The sequence below is a fragment of the Engystomops pustulosus genome, chromosome 4 (genome assembly GCF_040894005.1).
Source record: "Engystomops pustulosus chromosome 4, aEngPut4.maternal, whole genome shotgun sequence".
In the NCBI taxonomy this organism is placed as follows: domain Eukaryota; kingdom Metazoa; phylum Chordata; class Amphibia; order Anura; family Leptodactylidae; genus Engystomops; species Engystomops pustulosus.
The window spans coordinates 110,265,703-110,293,428 of NC_092414.1; the positions used below are offsets into that span (position 1 = coordinate 110,265,703).

Genomic DNA, 27,726 nt, shown 5'->3' on the forward strand with positions numbered 1-27,726 from the left:
CGTTCATAACGTGACGCTAGCGCACAGGGGGTGGTCCTTGGCCCGAACGCAGAGAAACGCAGGCGATCGGCTTATCCGAGGACCTCCCCCTGTGCGCTAGTGTCGCGTTATGAACGGACGTCTAGCGGTACGTGTAACCATGGCCTGAGGGTGATGCCAAACATGGCGTTTTTAAGCAGTCCGTTAAAAAATGCATCCATTTTTAAAAAATGCATGTGTTTTTTAAAAACGTGTCAGATAATTGGTAAAACGTGTCACCTGTCAAAAACTGACACGTTTTACCAATTATCTTGATTAAAAATGGTCAAAAACTGATGTGTTTTCAAAAAACGCATGCATTTTTAAAAAACGGATGCGTTTTTAACGTATGCATTTTTTAATGGAACAAAAACGAGTTCAAAACACCATGTGAGGCATCACCCTCAGGGCGCGTTCACACGTTGCGTTTTGACCTGCGTTTTCATTGCGTTTGAAACGCATATACAACAGCTGAGGAGAGGTGATTTGCCTAATTACATCACTGTTAACGTTTCCGTTTACAAAACGCATCATAAACGTGATGTTAACATTGCGTTTACAAACGTAAACGGTAATGTAATTAGGCAAATTACCTCACATCAGCTGTTGTATATGCGTTTCAAACGCAATGAAAACGCAACGTGTGAACGCGCCCTCAGGCTGGCACATTGCATCCTTGTAAAACGCATCAGTTTCGCATATTGGCTTGTGTTTTTGAAAATGCATTTTTACAGATTTCTAGAGACACAGCAGCATGCAATTAACGCACATCAAACGTGAGCAAACATTTGAAAAAGGCATGCGTTTTCAATGTGTTCAAAATCATTAAAAAAAAAAGTCACGCGTGTCACCGGTCTAGGGTGTGCGTATGCAATCTGCCAGGGGCACGCCCCTGTGGGCTTTGATTCAGTTTCGAAACCGAGTCAAAGCGGTACATGTGACTACACCCTCAGCAGCGCCGACTTGTTCTCATCGATTTACACAATTCAGCTTATGCATTCCCGCTGCTGGCTTCCTTGCATCTCTGTGCATGTGCAGTAGCTCCTGCTCCATTGCAGGCTTGAGTGTGTGAGAGCAGTGGATGTGCAGATCAATGAGAACAAGCAAGCAGCGACACTGCTGAGGGTGCTTTTATACGTTGTGTTTTGACCTGCGTTTTCATTGCGTTTGAAACGCATATACAACAGCTGAGGAGAGGCGATTTGCCTAATTACGTCACTGTTAACATTTCAGTTTACAAAACGCATTGTAAACGAGATGTTAACAAATGTGTTAACAACCCGTTAACACATGTGTTAACATTGCGTATGGCAAATCACCTCTCATCAGCTGTTGTATATGCGTTTCAAACGCAATGAAAACGCGACCAAAACACAACATGTGAACGTGCCCTAAGGCTAAAGGGGAGTGAGATTTTAGCTCCTGGCCCTTAGCAAGGCTACTCTATACCCTAAGGGCGCTTTCACACGTTGTGTTTTGACCTGCGTTTTCATTGCGTTTGAAACGCATACACAACAGCTGAGGAGAGGTGATTTGCTTAATTACTTGGCTGCTAACATTTCCGTTTACAAAACGCATCGTAAACGAAATGTTAACGCATGTGTTAACAACGCGTTAACGCGTGCGTTTTGTTAACGCATGCGTTAACATTGCGTTTATAATGTAATTAGGCAAATCACCTCTCATCAGCTGTTGTATATGCGTTTCAAACGCAATGAAAACGCGACCAAAACGCAACGTGTGAACGCGCCCTAATAGTGTCTGCAGGTAATTTACATATATATTACTCATAAACCCCTTTAGGAACAGGCCACTTTATTTTTTGGCAGTGAAAAATGGAAACACAAGTCTTTAAAAATCCATAACTTTATTTTTCATTGTACATAGCTGTATGAGGGCTTGTTTTTGCATAAAGAAATGTTCTACCTAGTGACAGTATTTCATATTCCATGCCTTGAAATTGGAAGTGCTTCTGCATCGTGCAACAGCCTGTGAAGCTGCAGCACGTGGGGGCTCTGGTCCGCCCCCCCAGAGTCCTTCTGCCTCATAAGCATAATTTTAAATGTTGGTTTTAGGACAAACGCCATTGATAAGAAATATAAGATGATTACCACAGTTATGGTGCTTGGATCTATGTGTGGTTTACCATGCTTGATTTTAATGGTAGATTTCCTTCAAAGGACATCTACCGCCAGTTTCTCAGTGGTAGTCTGTCCTATAATGCATGCTTGTTACCTGCAGGAGATGACTGAGCAATTTTCAGCTTCTCCCAGAGCTTCTGTCAGGGCGCGTTCACACGTTGCGTTTTGACCTGCGTTTTCATTGCATTTGAAACGCATATACAACAGCTGAGGAGAGGTGATTTGCCTAATTACATCACTGTTAACGTTTCCGTTTACAAAACGCATAGTAAACGTGATGTTAACACATGCGTTAACAAAGCGTTAACGCATGTGTTAACATTGCGTTTACAAACGTAAACGGTAATGTAATTAGGCAAATTACCTCACATCAGCTGTTGTATATGCGTTTCAAACGCAATGAAAACGCAACCAAAACGCAGCGTGTGAACGCGCCCTCAAAGGCAGAAAATAAGGCTAAAAAATATGCAAATGAGCCAGTGGTGCTCAGGCTCCTGTTCCCGAGAGCCTTCTGGCTCCTCCGCTACCTAATTTTTGTACTTCCCCCGTTTTATTGCTTTGCACCTCTCCCACAACTCGCTGTGGCCAAACGGACAGTGACGTCTCCTGTCTGTCTGGAAATCTCACTGCACAGGATACCTGTAAGCTGCGCAAAATAGAAGAACTCGCGCCTGCCCTAGATTTCCAGACATCCGCGTGACATCACCTTCTGTGTGGCCACAGTGAGTGGCGGAAGGGGTGCATAAAAATTAAGCGGGAGACTGCATAAATTAGGTAGCGTTCGGGTGACGGGAGCCTGAGTGCCTCCATCACATTTGCATATTTTTTTAAAACCTTATTTTCTGGCTCTGAAAATGGCTCCATAATCCTCCATTATCCTCAGCAGGTAACAAGCGTGTGTTATAGGAAGTCTACCCTTGAGAAACTGGTGGTTGATGTCTTTTAAATAAAATGAAAGTAAAGTGTTCCTTATTTTAGCAGCATTTGTAGCCATTAACTTTACAGATAAGCGTTTAAATAGAAAACAGGACAGTCATTTCAGCCACGAAGTACACTAATAGACAATATAAAATTAAATTTTCTGTTCTTTACTTCCCAGATTCCATTTAAAGAGCCATTTGAGGGCTTGCTATCTGCAGGACAAATTTTTACTTCCCAGTGGTAAATTTATATTGTTTACAAAAAATTTTTTTTTTAAATTATTTTTACCACCATATTTATCCATAACTTTTTTCTATCATTTGGTGTACGGTTATGTGGTTTTTGAAGGACAAGCTGAAGCTTTTATTGTAAAAAAAATTGGGGGATGGCATCACCTTTTGATACCAAAATTTATCGGTGGCAAAATGCCAACAAAATTGCCAAGAAAATTATATACTGTTCAGGCATTTTGGGACAAGAGCATATGTTTATGATATGATTTGTTTATGTATGTATTGCAGGGAAAGGGGGTTTAACTTTTTCTAAAATTTTTTATTTAATGTAGTGGATAGTGGTAAATGCAATAGCTGATGACGAAATGGAAGGCTGCAGTTTAGGTAAAGGGGTCAGATTCAAACACAGTGCCTAACATGTTAACTGACACAATCTGCAGTTAAAGGCAGCTATATTATGATATTTTTAAATGGCTACAATATTGTGAAAAAGAAAAAGGGAGGGGGGGGGGGGGATTACGAAGGTGCTGCATCAGGTAAGGGACCAGACCATCAGTGGCCTTAGCAGTCCCTGGTGACATGAAGCAATGGGAGCACAATAATTGCATGCCCCGCTGGCAGCCCCGGGTTCTGCGCGGCCTTTTCCGGGAGCCGAGTCCTGCCTACGGGCAAACCCGGCTGTAACACACTGAGCATGCGGAGCCCCACATATTTGGTATTGCCACGTCCGTAACAAACTCAGAAACGTTATTGGACTAGCTTGGTGAGCGCCGTTAAAACAAAACCCAAAAAACTTGACAAAAATGTACTTTTTTCATAAAATCCCTTCACAAAAATGTTCTAAAAAGTGATCTTAAAAAGTTATGTGCGCCAAAATGGTACCGCTGAAAAGGACAACTCAAGATGAAAAAAATAAGCCCTAAAGCAGCTCTGTCGACCAAAAAAGTATTAAAGTTATGTCTCCGAAAAGATGGTGATACGAAAATAAATGAGATTTTCTCTGTATTAGTTTTTCTTCAGTAAAATTGTAAAAATAAATTTAAAAAAACTATATAAATGAGGTATCACCGTAATTGTAGTGATCTATAGAACAAAGATAATGTTATTTTTATGGTACAGTTTACGGCGCCAAAAAAAAAAAAAAAAAAAAAGAAAGGAAACCAAAATTTACCATATTTTTTCTTACATACATTTAAGAGTTAATAAAATCTCATCAATGAGCTAATGACCCACTAAAATGAAGTATTTTGTAAAGTGCATCTAATAAAAAATAAGCCCTTATTTGTGCAAATTTCAAAAAAATAAAGATTGTATAGCCAATAAAAAGGGACAATGCATAATCTGCTCTGAATGGCGCAGCTTCCCTTCGATGCCCTGGAGTGTGCCCATACAGCAGTCACCACCACATATGGGGTATTGTTACAATCAGGAGAAATTGGGTATCAAACTTTGTGGAGTGTTTTGGTATTTTATTCACTGAAAATTTGTAAATTTTTTGAAAAACAAAAAAATGTAAATTTCAAAATTGCATCTGATTTTATTTAATCCTCTGTAAAAAGGGTTAACAAACTTCATGAAAGTTGTTTTACATACAATAAGGGGTGTAGTTTCTATAATGGGGTAATTTATGGCTTGAAACCGTGGCAGGTCCCACAAATGCCTGATTTCGTGTTTTTTATGAAAATTTGAGAATTTGCCCCATAACATCCTACAAAAATGAGAGAATGCATAAAAAAACATGGAGAGATAAAGCAGACATTCGGTTAGTGTTAGTTATCAAGTTTTTTTGCTGTTATGACTACATATGGAAAAAGTAGAACATTTTCAATTTCAAAAATCGATACTTTTTCCAAATTTTCACCAAATATCTGTTTTTTTCATAAATAAACACATACCAACAAAGTACTTCATGTTAGTTGAAAAATTAAGTGTCACGATAAAACTATTTTAAAATCACTTGGATATGTTAAAGCATTCCGAAGTTATAACCACTTGTAGTGAGACATGTCAGATTTGAAAAAATGGGCCATGTCAGGAAGGTGAAAAGTGGCTAAGGGGTTTAGCTGACCAGAAAATGTGCTAGAATGGACTTCTCTATGACAATTCATGTTGAAGACAGTACTCTTTGGCTAACCAGAAAGGATATGATGGGTTTCATTCATTTCTTGCAATTCTACGTAGGGCTAGGTATGCATTGGGCATAAATTCTGTGGGAACACCCATGTAAAATAACCAATGGCTTATCCATAGCAATTTACAATGGCAGCATGGTGGATGGAAACTCTAAAAAAATTTGCAGCGTGCCTGTTATTGCAGTGCAATCTCAATGGACTGGCAGATTATTCATGCCACACAAAAAATACTATAAAACACAGGCACACACTATTGTCACCGGTTTATGACCCCTAACATTGCCACTGAATGGGTTAAATGTGAAGCAGGGGTTCTCCGTGTGAGAATGAGAAACACTGCACTCATTGATGTGGTGCCAATCTCCCATAACAGACAGGGCCTCCCTATGCCTGATTGCACAAACAAACGCGCCCTCTTTTTGTGAAATGTTTACACAAAGACCTCATTTATTCAATTGTGGAGATTAGCTGGACCAGAACAATCCTACAGATGACAACACAAACCCTGGAGCATTCAGGTAACACTGTCAGCAGATACTAATGTCATGCTGCTCCCACATCTTTATGAGCATTACGTTAGTTTCCAGATAAGTGCTCATACAGTAAAACTAACGTTTTATAGTAGTAGTAAATCTGACGTGTTATGTTTTACAGTGGCATTACTACATGCAAATAAAAAGGAAAATATGTGTGTGTGTTTTTTTACCTCAAAGTACTGTTAATAAATGGAGTTATCAACACCCAATACTACTCACCCCAGGAGCTGTATAGATAGATCTATACATCCATATCACACATAATGAAATCTGCGCTGGGCGCCGCCATGCTTTTCTTCCGGTGCCCAGCAGCGGCGCCTGGGAGAGAGCAATGGCGGCGCCCAGCACAATGTTACAGAAGATAGAAGAAGTTTTTTTTTTTTTTTTTTAAATGCTGGGCAGTGCTGTATACTACTGGGGGCAGGCTGGGGTGTGCTATATACTACTGGGGGCAGGCTGTATACTACTGGGGGCAGGCTGGGCAGTGCTGTATACTACTGGGGGCAGGCTAAGGTGGCTGTATACTACTGGGGGCAGGCTAAGGTGGCTGTATACTACTGGGGGCAGGCTAAGGTGGCTGTATACTACTGGGGGCAGGCTAAGGTGGCTGTATACTACTGGGGGCAGGCTAAGGTGGCTGTATACTACTGGGGGCAGGCTAAGGTGGCTGTATACTACTGGGGGCAGGCTGAGGTGGCTGTATACTACTGGGGGCAGGCTGAGGTGGCTGTATACTACTGGGGGCAGGCTGGGCAGTGCTGTATACTACTGGGGGCAGGCTAAGGTGGCTGTATACTACTGGGGGCAGGCTAAGGTGGCTGTATACTACTGGGGGCAGGCTAAGGTGGCTGTATACTACTGGGGGCAGGCTAAGGTGGCTGTATACTACTGGGGGCAGGCTAAGGTGGCTGTATACTACTGGGGGCAGGCTGAGGTGGCTGTATACTACTGGGGGCAGGCTGAGGTGGCTGTATACTACTGGGGGAAGGCTGTGGTGGCTGTATACTACTGGGGGCAGGCTGTATACTACTGGGGGCAGGCTGTAAACTACTCGGGGCAGGCTATATACGGGGGGGGGGGGTCTGTGACCAATGCATTTCCCACCCTCGGCTTATACTCGATTCAATAGGTTTTCCCAGTTTTTGGTGGTAAAATTAGGGGTCTCGGCTTATACTCGGTCTGCTTATACTCGAGTATATATGGTACCTCATATACATACCGGCTTGATATTTTCATTACTATATCCTAGTGCTTTGGTTGAATATTTCTCACAAACTGTATATTCTTATTGATTTTGAACTGTGATTCCTTTTCTTGGGGCTTTTAAATGTTTTTAGACATCTTTTCTACATTTAATAAAGATTTAATTATTTATTCCACTATCGCATCTGCCTTTTCTTTCTTTCTTATACATATATTGATTTTCCAGATGAGGGAATTTATTGATTTATGTTTACCCCACTATTTTCATGATTTAACAGACATGTAATTTGGACCGTACAGTGAGTCTGTAAAATCCAAGCCCACAAGAAATTGTCTCAACTGGGTTTTTTTCACCAATTTCACTGCATTTGGAATTTTTTTCCTGCTTCCCAGTACACGGAGGCATGGAGTAGAGAGAGAAGGTAGATCTGAATGGTAAATACATTTAGTCAGCATATACAACACTTTCTTCTGTACATATTTTTATATAAAAATACATTACACTTATTGCTTTCCAGCCTCCAGATGTCTTGTCCTCCTCATAAGAAACAGTTACTTTTTGCCCGATGCTTAAAGGCTCTTGACCAATAATCACATCCTGTGTGAAATAGATTTGGTCATTTATCATTCCATAGTCATTGCAAAAGCGAGTAATGACTCCTTCCATATCCCTCGTAGCTCCATAGTCTGCAGAAAAGATTAATATATACATTATTATATACATATCTTTAAAAAGAACCCATGAAAATAAATCATTTACCAGATATACTCGAGTATAAGCTTGAGTATTTTGTGCTGATAACTCCCCACTCGGCTTATACTGTGGTATATAAATAAATAAACGGAGAACTCACCATCCTCTTTCTTCATTTGCGCCGTCGCCAGGTTCGCGACAGCTCTGTGTACATGGCAGGACCGTGTGATGCTGACATTACAGTTGTGTGCAAGACGGACCGTGCACATGGAGCTGTTGCGGGCCTGGAGCCGGCGCACATGAAGAGGAGCTGCCCGGGGCTTAGAAATTGTGAGTTCTCCGTTTATTTTTTATGTGCTGGGCATACTGGGGGCTGACTTTCTATACACTACAGGGGGCTGGCTATATACTAAAGGAGGCTGGCTATATACTACTGGGGGCTGGCTGTATAGTACAGGGGGCTAGCTGGCTATATACTGGGATAGCTATGACCAATGCATTTCCCACCCTAGGCTTATACTCGAGTCAATAGGTATTCCCAGTTTTTGGTGGTAAAATTAGGTTCATATGGTCTGGCAAAGTGTCTGCCATAAGGCCCCTTCCACACTTGCGTTGCAGATCACGTCAGAGTTTGATCAGGGTGCGATCAGGGTTTGGTCAGTAAAAAACTGACATTTTGCATCAGAGTTCAATCAGTTTTCAGTCAGAATTTGTTCAGGGTCTCAGTTTTTCACGCGCATTTTCAATGCAATTTCAAAGTGCTCAGGACTGAGCTCTATCTTTTCTATGGCAATTGATGCGTGAAAAACGCATTGCACTTGCAAGTGTCTCAGAGTGCAATGCGTTTTTGATGCGTCTCCATAGACTTAACTTTTTGAAGAAAAATTCTTTTGGTCCGGGATTATGGAGAAGAGCAGTTTGCATTAGTATTCACATGTTTCAAACAAGTCGTGCTCAATGTGTTTGCCATAACGGAATTCATTGACTACATTAACAATAATCAATTTAATTAGCATTTTACATACATGTTCCAAACCAATCTGTACTAGACAATCAAATACACACAAGTACATATTGCAAATCAGTGTCAGGCAACATTATTCTGGGTGCGCGCAGTTCGCACTCCAAACACACCATTAAGACAATACCAGTGGGGGAATTTACCAAGGCGAAGAGGAACAATAAAGAAATTCAAAACATCAAAAGGGAGATAACACAAAAGAGGACATTCCAACTGGCAGTTTAGGAGAGCAGAAAATATAGTAACAGGGAAAGACAGAAATACTCTTTATACACCACTACATCGCAAGACAGAAAATCAAAGAGACACAAAACCCACTTTATTCCTTAAAGGAAACCTACCATTTCAAATGGTTGGTGTAAGCTGTAAACACCGAGCACCAGCTCAGGGTGAGCTGGTGCCGGTGCTTAGTTTCATTAGTGTTATAAACCGCTGTATCGCGGTTTTAACACTTTTTAAATTTTATAGCAGAAGCTGCTTCGGCGCTGCACGCGACCGTGCGCGCGCAACGCCTGCGGCATTTCCTATGTAGGCGCGCGCACGATCATGTGCGCGCAGCGCCGAAGCAGTTTCTGCTATAAAGTTTAAAAAGTGTTAAAACCGCGATACCGCGGTTTATAACACTAACGAAACTAAGCACCTACACCTAAGGTTTCCTTTAATACAGTCCTCAGTTCAATGACATCCAGCGCATTGTAAACAGAGGTTTGCCTATCTTATTCCAGGACAAAATTTTGGCACAAATTTTGAAAGAGGGATGCAATGTAGTTACCCGGAGAGCCACTTCTATTGGTAATCTCATTGCACCCAGTTTCCCTAAAACAGAAACCAAAACGGGGTGGCTACATCACAAAGGTTTTTTCAGATGTGGGACACACCATTGCAAAACATGCAATTATATTCTGCCCACTAAAACTTTCTAATCATGAGGGCACACAAAAGCACAGTATATCGTCATACACTCACCGGCCACTTTATTAGGTACACCATGCTAGTAACGGGTTGGACCCCCTTTTGCCTTCAGAACTGCCTCAATTCTTCGTGGCATAGATTCAACAAGGTGCTGGAAGCATTCCTCAGAGATTTTGGTCCATATTGACATGATGGCATCACACAGTCGCCACAGATTTGTCGGCTGCGCATCCATAATGCGAATCTCCCGTTCCACCACATCCCAAAGATGCTCTATTGGATTGAGATCTGGTGACTGTGGAGGCCATTTGAGTACAGTGAACTCATTGTCATGTTCAAGAAACCAGTCTGAGATGATTCCAGCTTTATGACATGGCGCTTTATTCTGCTGAAAGTATCCATCAGATGTTGGGTACATTGTGGTCATAAAGGGATGGACATGGTCAGCAACAATACTCAGGTAGGCTGTGGCGTTGCAACAATGCTCAATTGGTACCAAGGGGCCCAAAGAGTGCCAAGAAAATATTCCCCACACCATGAGACCACCACCAGCCTGAACCGTTGATACAAGGCAGGATGGATCCATGCTTTCATGTTGTTGACGCCAAATTCTGACCCTACCATCTGAATGTCGCAGCAGAAATCGAGACTCGTCAGACCAGGCAATCTTTTTCCAATCTTCTACTGTCCAATTTCGATGAGCTTGTGCAAATTGTAGCCTCAGTTTCCTGTTCTTAGCTGAAAGGAGTTGCACCCGGTGTGGTCTTCTGCTGCTGTAGCTCATCTGCCTCAGGCTGGTGCCACACGTGGCGCTTTTGTCTGCGTTTGCGAACGCAAACGCAGACAAAGTCGCGCCCACCGGGGCGGGCCTCGGCCCGATCGCATCGGCGTTTCTATGGAAACGCCTGCGATCGGGAACGAGGCGCCGGTGTTTCGCGTTAAATTAACACGAAACACCGGCGGCTCGTTCCCGATCGCAGGCGTTTCCATAGAAACGCCGATGCGATCGGGCCGAGGCCCTCCCCGGTGGGCGCGACTTTGTCTGCGTTTGCGTTCGCAAACGCAGACAAAAGCGCCACGTGTGGCGCCAGCCTCAAAGTTCGACGTACTGTGCGTTCAGAGATGCTCTTCTGCCTACCTTGGTTGCAACGGGCGGCGATTTGAGTCACTGCTGCCTTTCTATCAGCTCGAACCAGTCTGCCCATTCTCCTCTGAGCTCTGGCATCAACAAAGCATTTCTGTCCACAAAACTGCCGCTCACTGGATGTTTTTTCTTTTTCGGACCATTCTCTGTAAAACCTAGAGATGGTTGTGCGTGAAAATCCCAGTAGATCAGCAGTTTCTGAAATACTCAGACCAGCCCTTCCGGCACCAACAACCATGCCACCTTCAAAGGCACTCAAATCACCTTTCTTCCCCATACTGATGCTCGGTTTGAACTGCAGGAGATTGTCTTGACCATGTCTACATGCCTAAATGCACTGAGTTGCTGCCATGTGATTGGCTGATTAGAAATTAAGTGTTAACGAGCAGTTGGACAGGTGTACCTAATAAAGTGGCCAGTGAGTGTATATATACTGTAACAGCGAAGGGGTAATATATGTTGTAGAAGGTACCCAGTGTAACAAAAAATAAGTAGGTGCCACAGCCAGGAGGTTGAAAACCAGAAGTCGGGAGCATCTTGGGGACATAGGGAATAAGAATCGAGATATGTCCAACACCAAAAAAATGGTATCAGTGGCATCTAAACATTTTAACAATGTTCATGATAAGTGACGAGAATTCTGATTGACTAAACACATGACTCAGCAATGGATCTGCTCTATTTTCCGTTATGCTATAGAGAAAGTACAAGTTGGTAGAGGAGGGGGAGACATCCAAAATGTCTTTTTGACAGGGAACGATTCTGGATGTTCCACTTACAAACCAGACATTTTTGGCCTTGAACTATAAAAATGAATTAACCGCTACAACAATTGCAAGATTGGTAGTCTGTTGCTTTTTGCACTGTTTTTAATATTGCAACTCAGTATTAGCTTCACACTTTAAGGATATGTATTATTTGTCTACTAAGGTGAGCATATTCTATCTCGTATGCAGGTTTTTATATTGTATTAGAGAAGCACATATGTTGTATACGTACTTACGTACGTGTACCGTAATCATGAAATCCGGTAATCCAGGGCGGATATTACTTCCCCTTGCTTCAGACCAGCAGGAGTTCCGGTTTGTTAGTATTTAGTTCTCACCTAGTGTTCATGGCAATAGCCCTGAATAACAGTGTCTAATGACACTGGAAACGCGTTGGCCAAGGCTACACCAACTACCCTGCAGCAAGCTATTGACATGACATAAGCGGTTTTTATGGAATGGACTATATATTCACAATAAAGACAAAGTTTTATCTTCCCTGGATTTACATGCTGGATTCATTTTCTCCTGTTATTCAGTAAAATTAGGTGCCTCGGGTTCTACTCGAGTATATACAGTAATTTTATAATAACCTCAGCATGTGCAGCATCAAGGAATAACCTTACTTATAAAATCCCTCACTAAGAAAATTGAAATGAAAAATGTAGAACTGCTGAACTGAAATCAGCAGTTCTAGGTACGGTAAATCCTGCTACACGCATGAAACATGTGGGCAACCAGCCTAAATATCTCCCACACCAATGTCTCTACTGATAAATGTGTAAAATAGTTTTTACTATATAAAACATACAAAATAAAACAAGCAGTATTTACTAATGTTCATCTGAATGCAGTTTAAAAACAAGTCTAATACACATAATATATAAAGCACAATACATTCACTAAAAAGGGAAAGAAATACAGGTCCCAGGAGAAATAAATCTAGGTAAACCCTTAGTGACCACCCATATGGGGTTTGTACGTCGGCAAACGTACATGAGTTCCGATCCCACCGTTAACCTGTTAGATACCGCGGTCACAGCACTGACCGTGGAATCTACATACCTGTTGAGGGAGGGGGCTCCCTCCCTTGTCCTCGCTGCACCCCACGATGAGATTACAGGGTGCTGTCCTCCATGGACAGCCGGGGACCTCATGAAGGTCCCTGGGTCTGTCCTGTGCATTCCCTGTTCGATCCAGCCCCGGCGTATCCGAGCGGTCTGCCTGTCAGCCTATGCAGAGAATAAGATAGATGTGTCTTTCACAGTGAAAGATAAAAAAAACTAAGCCTTTCTCCCACTAACTACTACACCAAATGTAATATAAAATACTTTTTGTTATTCCGACAATAAGCCCTTATTCAGCTCTGTTCATGAAAAAAATCTTAAGGATTTTTGCAGGTGGGGACAAAAAATAAAAACGTAAAATGTAAAAAAGTCCACTGGCAGCAAAGGTTAAAAAGCCCCCTATACTCCTTGATAATCGATTATAAAATGGAGTGGTTCTCTGGGGGGAATGGGTTTCAGGTACCTCAGAGGTTCTGCAAACATGGCATGGCACCTAAAAGTTGAATTCAAAAACTGCCCTACAAAAGCTCAATAGTGCTCATCCCCTTCTGTACCCTGCAATGCCTGTGTCCTCATACTCGGATGAAACGGCACAATACATTTGTAGATGCATTTTCAACTTTTATTCAGCTTACCGGTTAGTGGGCAAAGTTAAGGGCTCAATGAAAGTGTTAATAACGAAATTAGAAAATTCTTTTGTTTTGAATAGTTTGAGAGGCAACCATACTAGAATGGGGTAATTTGTGGGGCTCTATTAAACCCTTCCTGTCCCAGTAGTATACAGCCAGCCCAGCACGCTCCCAGTAGAATAAAGCCAGCCTAGCCTGCCTCCAGTAGCCAGCCCCCAATAGTAAACAGCCAGCCCAGCCTGCCCCCTATAGTATACAGCCAGCCCCCTGTAGCATACAGCCAGCCCGGCCGGGCCCCCTGTAGCATACAGCCAGCCCGGCCGGGCCCCCTGTAGCATACAGCCAGCCCGGCCGGGCCCCCTGTAGCATACAGCCAGCCCGGCCGGGCCCCCTGTAGCATACAGCCAGCCCGGCCGGGCCCCCTGTAGCATACAGCCAGCCCGGCCGGGCCCCCTGTAGCATACAGCCAGCCCGGCCGGGCCCCCTGTAGCATACAGCCAGCCCGGCCGGGCCCCCTGTAGCATACAGCCAGCCCGGCCGGGCCCCCTGTAGCATACAGCCAGCCCGGCCGGGCCCCCTGTAGCATACAGCCAGCCCGGCCGGGCCCCCTGTAGCATACAGCCAGCCCGGCCGGGCCCCCTGTAGCATACAGCCAGCCCGGCCGGGCCCCCTGTAGCATACAGTGGCACCGCTGCTCCTCTTTTGGCTCCCGCACCTGTCTTCTTTCTTCGGTAACATCCTGCAGGGCGCGGTCATTTCTGTCTCCCGGGAGAAAAACATGGCCGTGCCCTGCAGGACGTTACCAGAGAAAGAAGACAGGCGCGGAAGCCAGATGAAGAGTCGCGTTGACATCGGAGGAGCAGCGCTGAGCATCCGGGCCGACGGAGGGTGAGTATATAACTTTATTTTTTTTTAAGTGCATTGACAATTTGTATTGACTTGTGTATAAGCCGAGGTGAGGATTTTCAGCACATTTTTTGTGCTGAAAAACTCAGCTTATACACAAGTATATACAGTAATTTTTATTAGATTCAATGTGCTGTGACATTTTAATAACTTAATTGCTTTTTGTTTGGATGGATGCGTAAAAATCCTAATTTTTGACATGTATTTTGTAATTTTTTTACGGTATTCGCTGTACTGGTTCACTAAAGATTATATTTTATTGTATGGGCTGCTATGGATGCGGCGATAAAATATATGTGTGGATTGTTTGGTGGTTTTAACTTTTATTATATGTGGGAGTTTTATAATATAGGGCATTTAGGGGACGTTAACCTCTGATCGCTTGTTAATATACTGCAATACTGACGTATGGCTGTGTATTAGAGTAGTCACCCTATGCAGACATTTACTGTGACAGATATGCTATAGGAGTATTGGGCTTGTGTCATGATTTTCACTTTTCTTTTTATTTCTAGGAGTTTGACAATTTAAAGGGCATTTAGGGGACTTTTATTACTTTTTATTTTTCTTCTACTGTCCCACTCTGGGACTTGTACATGTGATCATTTGATCACTGATGTATGGCAGTGTAGTATAGAAGTCACCCTATGCAGATGCATAGGCTGCCACACACTTTGACAGATCCTGTCACAGACAGGAGCTGTCATTGTGCTACTGCTGCCAGCTCACTATTTCACTATTTTTTAGACCATCTAGGGTACATTAACCCTAGATGGTCAGATCGTTCATACCATATACTGCAATACTTCTGTATTGCAATATATGGCAGTTTTGCACACTATACATTACAATGAGCCACAGGCTCATTGTAATGGATATGCAGAAGCCATGTATCCTCGGGTCAAACGAAGACCTGAGGCTACCTTGGCAACCGATCGCCGCCCCCCCACCCCCCCCGATGACGTTCGGGGGCGCGGCGATCGTAACAAAGATGGTGGAGCTTGCGCGCCGCCGTCTTTTAAATGCCGCCAGCAACGGAGGGGTTAATAGCCGCAATCGGTGCAAGCACCGACCGCGGTTATTAGCGGTGGGGGTTTTCTGCAATATGCAAAAACCCCTACCTTTGTATGAAGAGGACTCAGCCCGTGAGCCCTCTTCATACACTCCTTATAGCTCTGCACCGTAGAGCTACGGCGCAGAGCGTTAAGGGGTTAATGGAGCAGAGCAGTCATGCACGGCAGTCTGCTCCATTAGTTTGACGGAAGTACGTGGGACCCCTCATTTTCTTGATCTGTGGGGTCTCAGCACTGAGACCCCCACTACTCAGCAAGTTAGGCCCTAACTTTTCTTTGTGGGAAAACCCCTTTAGTGGAGGTAAGAAGGTTTGAACAGTAGTGTGTACTGAGCCACGGCACGGCGGGCGTACATGTGTGTGAATGTAGCCTTAGTCTGAGATAAAATGGTACTCTTCAATAGGATATCCATGCCCACCCCACATACTCAAAAGTGGAATGGGAGAAAATTATTACAAGTATCAGATTTTCTGTTGTGAGCCTCTCTGACCCCCACAGACTTTTCTAGGCGAGTAACACATACTTGTAAAGACATTCCCATGCCGCTGACAGTCTCCATGAATGTGACACTAGGCAGCCCCTAGTCTGCAGACACAAGTCATGCTATTGCTCTGCTGGACACGAGGGTATCAGGTCTTGCTAGTAATGGCACTGGATAGCAGAAATGATATCAGCTACAGTATATGAAATGACCCGTTATATAAGAAGCTATACTACAGACACCGCGCAGTAAGCGCAGGCCACCAGCCTGTAAGCAGTTACCCTTGTAAGGTCCCTGGTCATCACAAGTGTCCACTTCCCTCCAGAAGAAAGAGGCCGCACTCCGCAGAAGGCTCAACATGTCCTCCGACCTCCGTCTACCAGCTGCGGAGCAGGAGAGTTGGTCGCTATTTACAAGCAGGGTGAAGGACCTCTGCTGACATCATGGGACGGGGAGGAGCTATGCTAATGCACAGGGCTAGGCTTCCCGCGCTTACTGAGGAGCACCTCGAACTATGTGAGAAGTTTTGGGGTTTGAAGGAAAGGATGTCAAAACGTATGAGGTGTGCAGCACAACAAATAAGGCACATCTAGTCAGGAATACTGATTCTGAAGGGACCTGGGAATATGGGTGATAGGTTACAGAGTGAGGTAATCCGCAGGTGAGATGCTCTGCAGGGGCAGAGTGTGGTACTCTCTAGAACAGGGGTGAGCAATTATAATACTAAAAAATAATCATCTTTGATATATAGCACCATCAAATTCCATAGCGCTTATTCATTTTTACATGGTGCCACATGAAAAATTGGAATGGTTTTAGAGGGCCAGGCTAATATACTTAACGACGTAGGATTTGTTCACTCAGTTCTCGCTCTCCAAAATGCATAACTGTTTCATTTTCCACAGAGTTGTGTGAGGGCTTATTTTGGGCGTAACAAATTTTACTTTCCCGTGATGTTATTTATTATTCCATCCTGTGTACTGGGAAGCTGGAAAAAAATTCCAAATGTTGAAAAATTGGAAGAAAAACGTGTCTGGATCATGTTCTTGTGGGCTCAGTTTTTACGACTTTCACTGTGCGCTCCAAATAACACATCTGCGCTATTCTTTGGTTCGGTACAATCACGTTCATACCAAATTTATACAGGTTTTCTTTTGTTTTCATTCTTTTTCAAAAATTAAACAAATTTTTCTCCCACCATCTTCTGACGCTAATAACTTTTTCATACTATGGTGTACGGAGCTGTGTGATGTGTCATTTTTTGCAAAATGTGCCGCCGTATTTCATTGCTACCATTTGTGGGACTGTGCAACATTTTGACCACTTTTTATTACATTTTTTATGTCATGTAAAATGGTGTAGAGTCGCGTTTCGGACACTTGGGCGCTATTTTCCGTTATGGGGTTCACCGCCAACAATAACCATTTTCATATTTTGGAGGATTGGGCATTTTGAGACGCAGCGATACCTATTGTGTCTGTGATTTTTACTGTTTATTACATTTTATATCAGTTCTAGGGAAAGGGTGGGTTATTTGAACTTTTAGGGCGTGGTCACACATTGCGGTTTGGTTACCTTTTCATTGCGTTTTGAAACAAATCACAGCTGAACAGACGTGATTTGCCTTATTACATTAATGTCACCAGGGACCTCATTTTCACTAAAGACAGATTTTAAAAGCTCATGACACCTGCAGTTCAAAAATGCCTCTGCCTTTTCTAAGCATTTGCATTACAATATAATTGTGTGTTATAACTTACTCTTGCACCCTGACAAAATCCTGGGGTAGTCCTAGGTGATGGGCTTTGGTTTGGATGCATTTCAAAAAACATGTGACTTGTCTGAGCTGCAGGCTGCCTCCAGCTTTGTGCTTCTGTACAGCTTGTACGTCCACCACTGATGTCAGATCACCAGGCTGTGACCTCTGAGAAGGAGCAGGAGGTGGAGCTGTACAGGAGTACAAAGGTGGGGGGCCAAGCTCTGAGGAGTGAGTAACACAGACAAGGCACATGTTGTTTTTTGAAATGCATCCAAATCAAAGCCCAGCCCCTGGGACTACCCCAGGATTTTGTCAGGGTGCAAGGTATGTTATAGCACACAATTATATTGTAATGCAAATGCTTATAAAATGCAAAGAGACATATTTGCACTGCAGGTGTAATGGGCTTCTGCAACCTGTCTTTAGTGAAAATAAGGTCCCTAGTGACAGGTTCCCTTTAATGTTTGCGTTTACAAAACACAAAGTTATCAGGTGTGTTAACAATGCCTTTATGTTTGCGATTTGTTAACACATTGTTAACATCCCGTTTACATTGTGTTTTGTAAACCCAAATGTTGACAGTAATGTAATTATGCAAATCACCTCTCCTCAGTTGTTGTAATGTGTTTGAAAAAGCAAGCAAAATGCAACGTGTGACCACGCCCTCTTTTTGAAACTTTTTTACTAATTTTTTAGACACTCTAGGGGTCATTAACCCTAGATGGTCTGATCGTTCCTACCATATACTGCAATACTTATGTATTGCAGTATATGGCATTTTTGCACAGTTTTCATTACAATGAGCCACTGGCTCATTTTAACAAATCAGCAGAAACCAGACAGATTGCTGCCCTCTGATGACGTTCTGTGGAGCAACGATCAGTACCAAGATGGTGGTGCCAATCTTGTAAATACTGCCGGCAACTTTGATTAAAGGGGTTGTCCGAGTTTAAAAAAATATATATATATATATGTGGCCGGGAGCGGGCTGCCTAAAATAATAAAGCTGCACTTACCTTCCGGTGCCCTCCGGTATTCCGGCCGGCCGCGGCCGGGTACGCCTATCCGTCCCTATACACAGCATTGTGTATGGGGGCCGGAAGGTTGTCGTGTCCGGCCGGAAGCTGAATGCAGCGCTGCTCCGACGGCCATGTTTGTTTCCATGGCGCCTGGACCGGAGCGACAGCAGCGCTGGATACGGGAGGGCACCGGAAGGTAAGTACAGCTTTATTGTTTTTGGCAGCACGCTCCCGGCCACATATATATTTTTTTCAAAACTCGGACAACCCCTTTAATACCCACAATCGGTGCCGCGGCCGGGTACGCCTATCCGTCCCTATACACAGCATTGGGTATGGGGGCCAAAAGGTTGTCGTGTCCGGCCGGAAGCTGAATGCAGCGCTGCTCCGGCGGCCATGTTTGTTTACATGGCGCCCGGACCGGAGCGACAGCAGCGCTGGATACGGGAGGGCACCGGAAGGTAAGTACAGCTTTATTGTTTTTGGCAGCACGCTCCCGGCCACATATTTTTTTTTTTCAAAACTCGGACAACCCCTTTAATACCCACAATCGGTGCTAGCACTGGCCGCGGGTATTAGTGGTTGGTGTTCGCTGCAGTATGCAACATACCCCACCTCTATGAAGCCCGTGAGGCCACTTCATACACCCCCTGCACCTCTGTACATAACCGACCACCTCGGCTGGCCAGAAGCTGGACTCAGCGCAACTTCTGTGCCCCTGTAAACAAACACGCGGCGAGTGACACCAGGAGGGACCACGGAGGTAAGTACAGGTTAATTTTTTAGCCCCCTTCCGGCCTTAGAAGTTTTTGAAGAATCTCAGACAACCCCTTTAACTCAGTTCTTCCTAATACCTATATACTGTATTCAGTATATATACTATCCCTTTATAAAAAAAAAACACTATAATTAAAACATTACCATGGTTCAATGGAAATATAGAGGACCTAATTCTACCATTATTTAATGATGAGACTAGGAGATCAGATGTTTTTAATGAGTTCAGGAGGGCCAGTCAGATATAGTTAGATGGCCGGATGTGGCCTGGGGGCTGTACAATGCCCAGGTCTTTTCTAGAAGGTAGGACACACGTGAAGCAGGCAGGCATTTGAGCCTGAGGGTGGTGACACACATGGAGTTTTTGGGCCGTTTTTAGTTTTCAGATCGTAAAACACGCATGAGTTTTTGACAAGTTTGACCAATTATCTAAATTGATAGCACATTGTAATGAATGGGTTAACCCGAAATAGCCTCCGGTCTACGGAAGACCCAAGGCTGCCATGGCCTCGGATCGCCGCTCCCCGATGATGTCATGGGGGCGACGATTGTCAGAAAGATGTCAAAAAGATCTTTTTGAAGCTGCCCACAGATTCGCTGGCGTCGTTCAGTTGGAAAACACCTGCAATCGGTGCTAGAAACACGCAGCAAAGACTTACCGGCTATGGAGAGGGCTCAGCCCGTGACGCATGACGTAGTATTACGTCACACGTCGGTAAGCGTATTCTGATACACATGCAAGTGCAATGCATTTTTACTCTGCAATTTCCATAGAAAAGATAGACCACAGTCATTTTTCACACGTGTTTTATGTGCATAAAACCTTGCAGGTCTTCTGTTCTTCCGTTGACAGAGGCAGGTCCATGCACAGCAGCCGCGCAGCTATCACGTCAGCAGCCGCTGACATCATAGTGTGCGCTGGCCAGGCCGTGAGCATGGACCCAGCGCTGACCTGGAGCATAAACAAGAAGAGGAGCAGCCCGGGGCATTGGAAAGGTGAGTACTTTGTTTTGTTGTTTTTTTTGTGCTGGGCAAACTGGGGGCTGGCTAGCTATATACTACCCGGGGATGACTATATACTAAAGGGGGCTGTCTATATACTACACAGGGCTGGCTTTATACTAAAGGGGGCTGGCTATATACTACTTGAGAATGGCTATATACTGAAGGGGCCTCGCATTATACTACACGCTGCTGGCTATATACTAAAGGGGGTGGTTATATACAAAAGGGGGCTGGCTGGCTATACACTTCAGGGGACTGGCAATATACCAAAGGGGGCTGGCTATATACTAAAGGGGGATTGCTGGCTATATACTACAGGGGGATGGCTGGCTGACAATATATGGTTTGCTGGGTTTTAGTGTAATTATTTTTTGCTGTAATTTGTGTTTAATTTGTAAATGTCAAAATTGTAAAAATTGCTCTGGCCAATATCACGACAAAATTTCCAGAAATGCTTGGCGGTGAAAGGGTTAAAACTGTTGCAGTGCTCTCATTGGCTTATAAAACCTGTTTTCTCATGAAAAGCAAGGAATGGATACACTAATGTTAATAACCGTGTTTACCAACGCTTTGGTGGACACTCTGTTCTTTTAGCATAGAACATTGCTTTTTATTTTTAAGAGTGCAAATAGAAATATATGTCACACTGAGCAGTTTGGTCAAAGATTAATAACATCACCCACCATTTTCTAGCTTGTTCACCTCATTAAAATTCAGGAGGCATTTGTGTTCTCTGGCCCACGTACAGTTCTTCTCTGCTTTTGTCTGCATGTGAATAGTTGCCGTCTTCTAGAAGAGCAAGAGAACAAACTTTTCAAATGCAGCATGAATCTCTGAGTAGAGACTGCACCCATTCAGCATACAGCTATCTTATTTTCATCTGACAGACATCCAAAGTTAGGTATGTATCAATGTGCTGATCCAATTTCAGCAATATGTAGAGGGCTTGATGAATATTCATATTTTTTATGACCAATTCTTTTTATTTTATCTCACTTCTTTTTATAGCACATCTGTAAATTTGTGATTTTCTGTGTTTTATTTACTCCTAAGATTTGTCCCCATGCATTTTTGCAGCCAGTGGGTGTTCTAAGCGCTTTGTTTAAGTTTTCTACACAATAATGTGCAAAGTTTGTGAAATTCTTTCAGTAATGTTAGCTAGGGACTAACTGATCCTCTGACAATTTAGATCATTATGACCAAAGAAGAGAGATACATTGAAGAATATGGTTATGACAGGATGGCAACTTTAGAACATGGTTTGGAAGAGAGTAGAAAGTACCAAGCAGATCTTCAGTCATCAGATAATATACACCCCTGTGTTAAATATAAGACCTGGATGTTTTCGCTGCTAGTTGGGGTAGGTATAAATATAATGGCTGGTGTGTCTTGTGTCTCTCTTACTTTTTTAACATAGTTTGTTTTGTCATTTTTTTTTCTATTAAGTAGACACTAAGTGACTTTTAAAGATTTATGTTTGTACAATTGAACCATTTGTATAGTAATGTTGAAGATTTTGAACTGGAGAAATGAAAGTCATCATGGAGGCAAGCAAAATACAGGCAGTCCCCGGATTACATACAAGATAGGCTCTGTAGGTTTGTTCTTAAGTTGAGTTTGTATGTAAGTCGGAACTGTATATTTTATCATTGTAAACCCAGCCAGAACTTTTTTGGTCTCTGTGACAATTGGATTTTAAAAATGTTGGTTTGTCATAAGAATCAATATTAACACTAAAGCTTCATTACACACTCCTGTGATAACTGTTACAGCTGTTTATTGTAGCCTAGGACTAAAGTAAAATAAATTACCAATATCCAGAGATCCGTTTGTAACTATGGGTCGTATGTAAGTCGAGTGTTCTTAAGTAGGGGACCGCCTGTATATCATTTTTATCTTCCTCTAGGGTAACTTTTAGATTGTTTTAAATTTTCAAGCCACTTAATAATATATTATAGAATGCTTTCAGAATGCCAACATTGTCTGTTTAAAGCTTTCATGACTGCCATACTGTTATTTACTGTATATACCATTTTCACACATTCCATGTGTATAGGACATGTATACGTCATGGCAATGGACACACCTCAAACAGCTGTACCGTACCTAGAAACACAGTTCTGGCATTGTAGCAGAATTGTGATTCTATGTGCCAAGGAACTGGAAATATCCATTGTTAAAGCGGACCTGTGACCAGGAATGTCAGTTTTTTATGTTGACAGGTTCCAATGGCCTATGCTAGGCTGATTTTAAAAATGCCTTTGTCAGCATTCTTAATTTTTCAAAACTTTATAAAACTTTTTCACAACACCTGGCTCACTGCCGGCAGCGTGTTGTGAGTCCTGGAGGGGGAAGGGGTTCAGCTACAGTAACCTTTTTCTTAGTCTCAATGCATTATTCCTCTACTCTACTCCATCTCCTACCCTCTGCTGTCTGCTCAATGCATATGAAAGGAAGTGGGGATGGCTGAAGGGAGCTGGATGAGTGTGGAGGAGAAGAAACTGAGACGCAGGCACACAGCTGAACCCCCCTCCAAAGACTTACCACACGCTGCTGGCAGGGAGCCAGGTAATGTGAAATAAAGATCTACTTGGCCTTTTTTTCTACATTTGAAAAATTTTAAGGGGTATTCCCACAAAAACAAGATTCTTAAATATACTCAGGATAACAAAATTAAATAATAATAAAATAATTAAATTTTATTAACAAAAATACAGCATTTCACAAATATAATTAAAACCAGTCTCTATATGTCTTGGTATTTAGAGTTTTGGTTGTCCCTGGATTCGACCATAAATCTTCTGGCTATTGTCGAACAATTCCCTTTAGCTTATCTTGGATTGCAGGAGAGGGGGGGGGGGGAAGCAAACAGCACACTACAGACAGAGGCATTTCAACATAGCAACATAGAGAGGACACAGAAGCAGCTACAGAAGCAACCCTGTACAAACCCTGTACCCTGATAATCTAAACACATTGTCATCACACAGCACCTCATAGCACAGAGGAATCATAGATTGTCTGCTTAGAGAGTCCTCGTGCACTCTCGGGAATTTTACACTGACCATGCATGGTGTCAGATTGATGCTGTACTTTTTTTTATTATCTTTTTTTGTGAAAGGTTTATTCAATTTTACTGCTTATTAAAAAAAATAATGGGAAAAATTACAAAAAAGCATTATGAATAAATCTGTCCAATCAAGTTAGTCTCACAAGTCATGACAAAAATAGGAAAAATTGTTATGATATGTAAAATTGTTCCAAAGATATCAATATTTTAGGAGCTGTCACCACATTTTCAGAAATACAGCTAGTGACAGGTTCAACCCTTTCAACTGAAAGCCACCCTTCATTTATAACTTTTGAACACTGTTACTTATCAAAGCAATTCTGAGATAGTTTTCCCCACATGTTGTACTTCATTTTACTGGTAAATTTTTGAAAAAAATTGCCATTTTCGAGATTCGAAATCATTGCGTTTTCAGGCAGATAGTATTACCACCTAAATAAGTTGCTGAATAACATTTCCCATGTGTCTACTTTACATTTTCATATTTTCAGAATTGACTATTTTGGGGATGAATACCGTTTTGAATAAAATTTTACATATTTAACATCAACCCCCCCCCCCTATATAACCCATTTTCAAATCTGCAACCCTAAAACTATCAGAAACAGCTTTAAAGGGGTATTCTCGTCTGGGCACTTACATTCAGTTTCACTAATCTGCCATACATAAACATTTCTTCAATTGGATGTTATTAAAAAAAATGTTTCTGTGTTGAGATAACTTCTCATAAATGTAGTCATTCTGTCCCTTAGAAACGAGATGGCTTCCTCGGTTACGACCACGTCATACTCTGGCAGCGGTGGCCAGACTTGGGCTATAGAGTCCTGCTGGGCCACCAGGATTCAGCGATCATCACCACAGGAAAGCTGTGGGACATGCAGTAACTCCCGGACATTTCATATACAAAACCTTTTTGTTTCTTTGTGCAATCACTCCGGCAGAGGTGGCCGTATCCGAGGAAGCCATCTCGTTTGTAAGGGACAAAATGACTACATTTATGAGAAATTATCTTCACACAGGAACATTTTTTTTTCATAACATCTAATTGAAGAAATGTTTATGTATGGCAGATTTATCAAACTGAATGTGAATGCCCAGACGAGAATACCCCTTTAAGGAAGATTGTTTACACCTGGAGTATGGTAGTATATGATAGGATCGTACAGACAACATAGGGTTAACGTACCCTAGGAAGTCTGAAAAATAGTAAAGATTAAAAAAAAACAGTTATAAAATAAAATTATAATAAAAAAACCTAAAAACTCAAATCACCCCCCTTTCCCTAGAACTGATATAAATATAAATAAACAGACAAAAAAATCATAAACACATTGGGGCTTTATAATGAAGACATTATAAAACCTATACAAACGTGGTATCCCCATATTCGTACCAACCCAATTACAATAATATTTGTTCTATGGTTGTACTGAAAATGAGTAAAAATGAAAATATGAAATAAGTGAGGCTTGAGGCGGGCATTGCTTTTATTCCAAGAGCACCACTCTGTCTCCCTTCTACCTCTACATCTTTGTCCAACAGGACTCCGTTCTTTCTAATTCCCCTCTCTCTTTTGCTGGTGACTCCCTCATTAACCTGCCTAAGGGTGAAGACACACATGGCGTTTTTGGGCCGTTTTTGGGCCGTTTTTACTAAGTGCGTTTTCAGATCGTTAAAAACGCATGCGTTAAAAAACGCATCCGTTTTTTAAAAACGCATGCGTTTTTTGAAAACGCATGCGTTTTTGTCCGTTTTTCATTGCGCAATTTCGGAAAAACGGACAAAAACGGATGCGTTTTCAAAAAACGCATGCGTTTTTAAAAAACGGATGCGTTTTTTAACGCATGCGTTTTTAACGATCTGAAAACGCACTTAGTAAAAACGGCCCAAAAACGGCCCAAAAACGCCATGTGTGTCTTCACCCTAAATCCTGCACCTGAGCAATACACAACTCCCCCAGTGAAAGACCCAGGGGAAAACCTATCAAGCAAAAAGGCAGAAAAAAGAGGACCTCCAGGAGCGAAGCCAACTACTAGGTGCACCTTAAGCATCATTTACTTATGGTATTTTTTTAGGTAAATTAAAATAAAGTGTATAACTAATAAATTATCTTATCCTTTAGAATTGTACAAGAAGTTTTATGAAAATTAATTTCCGTAGCTCATCGTTTTTACAGTTTTTTCTGCCACTGTCAAATTTTACAGCAGCAGCAGTTTAATTTTCTATTTGACACACTGCATGTCTAGGTTTTAATTAGGTACAGTATTTCTAAAGATTTCTGTAAAAGTTAAAACAACAGTTTACATGTGCTCTACAGTGTTAGTTTTAACAAATGCTTGTTAAAAAAAAAAAAAGAAAAAAAACTGTTTAACCTGCATTTATCCATTTAGACAGTACCATTGAACATTTTTGAAATTGGTGTTTTGTTGCAGAGTTGCCTTTTTGCTCTATCTGGATTTTCACTCTACCTAGGAAATGTATTCCCTTCTGAAATGGACTACTTGAGGTGTGCAGCAGGATCGGTAAGTAGAATTTATATTAAAATGGTTTTCCCACGAAAGAAAATTCTCACATTTCAATCCCCTAGTGATGTTAACACAATAAAGATAATTTTAACCCCTTACATTACAATTTTATTCAGTTTTATTGCAATTTTAACTCCTATCAATTCCTAGGCTCAGTGTAAAATCCCAGGGTGTGGGCGGGTACTCTCTAAGCAGACACATTGGGGGTCATTTACTAAGGGCCCGATTTGCGTTTTCCCGACGTGTTACCCGAATATTTCCGATTTGCGCCGATTGTACCTGAATTGCCCCGGGATTTTGGCGCACGCGATCGGATTGTGGCACATCGGCGCCGGCATGCACGCGACGGAAATCGGGGGGGGGGGGGGGCGTGGCCGAACGAAAACCCGACGGATTCGGAAAAACCGCCGCATTAAAGAACGGAAAATGTGTCGCTCGGGGCGCGCTTACCTTCACTCAGCCCGAGCCGGTGAACTCCAGCGCGTTCAGATGCTTTTCAGCGCAGCAGCGCCACCTGGTGGACGGCGGAGGAACTACCTTATTAAATCCTGGCCGGACCTGAATCCAGCGCAGAGAACGTGCCGCTGGATCGCGAATGGACCGGGTAATAAATCTGCCCCATTATGATCCATCTAGTTCTGTGGGATGACAATGTGGTTACATTATCAGTGTCCAGGTGTATGTACACTTTCATCTTTCTTCTGACATTGTACTAACACACTGACACATAGAAAGAGAGATGAGACAGATCAGAGACCCCCAGAGCAGATTATAATAGTGCATACCCCAGAACACACAAGATAATAATGGAGAGACCCCAGAGTAAACAATAATAATACCCAAAGATCAGACAAATAATACTGTAGACCCCCAGAGGATAAAAAAAAAAATACTGGAGGCCCACAGAGCGGAAAAATATTAAAGATCCACAGAGCAGGAAAAAAAATCCTCTCCTAGGTCTTCTTCGGCTCCTTGCACCACACAGCAACTTCTTCTCTCCTCCATGTGCTGCTCTGCTCTGTGTCCTATGCTGGTTGTATAAGCTGGCATAAGGACTCGAGACAGAGCTTTGCCAGGAAAGGTAGATGATCAAGGAGCAGTACAGTACAGCTATCAAGCGCTTACCACCCATGGTTCCTCTCCCGTTCCTGGGGCAGCTCTGCTGTAGGTCATTTGTTGCTGCATATAAGCAGGAGGAGGGCAGCTGGAGAGCACCTGGGAGGAGTAAGAGGCAGTGGGAAGGAATCCCTGCACTCATCTTAGAATTGCTAGAACGACTTGGAAAACAGTGCTGTTGAGTCAGAGTTGGTGACCATTTTGGTGGAGTCGGCGTTAGGGAAACTGAGGAGCCGGGGTTGGAATCGGTTGTTTGACTTGATGACTACACCCCCGTCACTGGCCATAGTTGATTTAGGATAATTTAGGATTTATAAGCATGTTCTGTGGTTATGTAAATAGCTGATTGCACATGTGTTTCATTTATAGTGTTTACCTTGTGCTGTTGTACATTTTGCAGTGCTGAAGAACAAAGACAGTGCTGTAAGTAGTAACCTTAAAAAAATATTTTTTCTTTTATTAAATTCTGATTGATGGCAGCCTCTTTCCCTATGACAGTGATGGCGAACCTATGGCACGGGTGCCAGAGGCGGTACTCAGAGCCCTTTCTGTGGGCACACGGGCCATCGCACCAGAC

At 42.7% G+C, this 27,726-nt stretch overlaps 2 protein-coding genes across 6 annotated transcripts in view; one reads left to right on the top strand and one right to left on the bottom strand.

The window, feature by feature from the left end:
- Positions 1-16,318, bottom strand: part of MOV10L1 (Mov10 like RNA helicase 1) — a 65,362-nt gene extending 49,044 nt beyond the window's left edge. The window contains exons 1-3 of one of the 3 annotated variants that reach the window (XM_072147070.1): positions 16,160-16,233; positions 12,788-12,954; positions 7,687-7,871 (exon numbers count right to left, since the gene is read on the bottom strand). In XM_072147070.1, the coding sequence (XP_072003171.1) occupies positions 7,687-7,851 (165 nt within the window). In that variant the 5' untranslated portion in view covers positions 7,852-7,871; positions 12,788-12,954; positions 16,160-16,233. Of the gene's footprint in view, positions 1-7,686; positions 7,872-12,787; positions 12,955-16,159 lie in introns of all 3 variants that reach the window. The other 2 variants (XM_072147069.1, XM_072147068.1) reach the window with 2 other exon arrangements.
- A 47-nt stretch (positions 16,319-16,365) lies between these two features.
- Positions 16,366-27,726, top strand: part of MLC1 (modulator of VRAC current 1) — a 71,283-nt gene continuing 59,922 nt past the window's right edge. The window contains exons 1-5 of one of the 3 annotated variants that reach the window (XM_072147074.1): positions 16,366-16,440; positions 21,218-21,339; positions 21,628-21,798; positions 25,941-26,030; positions 27,519-27,572. In XM_072147074.1, coding sequence (XP_072003175.1) covers positions 21,634-21,798; positions 25,941-26,030; positions 27,519-27,572 — 309 coding nt within the window. In that variant the 5' untranslated portion in view covers positions 16,366-16,440; positions 21,218-21,339; positions 21,628-21,633. Of the gene's footprint in view, positions 16,441-21,191; positions 21,340-21,627; positions 21,799-25,940; positions 26,031-27,518; positions 27,573-27,726 lie in introns of those variants that run through there. The other 2 variants (XM_072147075.1, XM_072147073.1) reach the window with 2 other exon arrangements.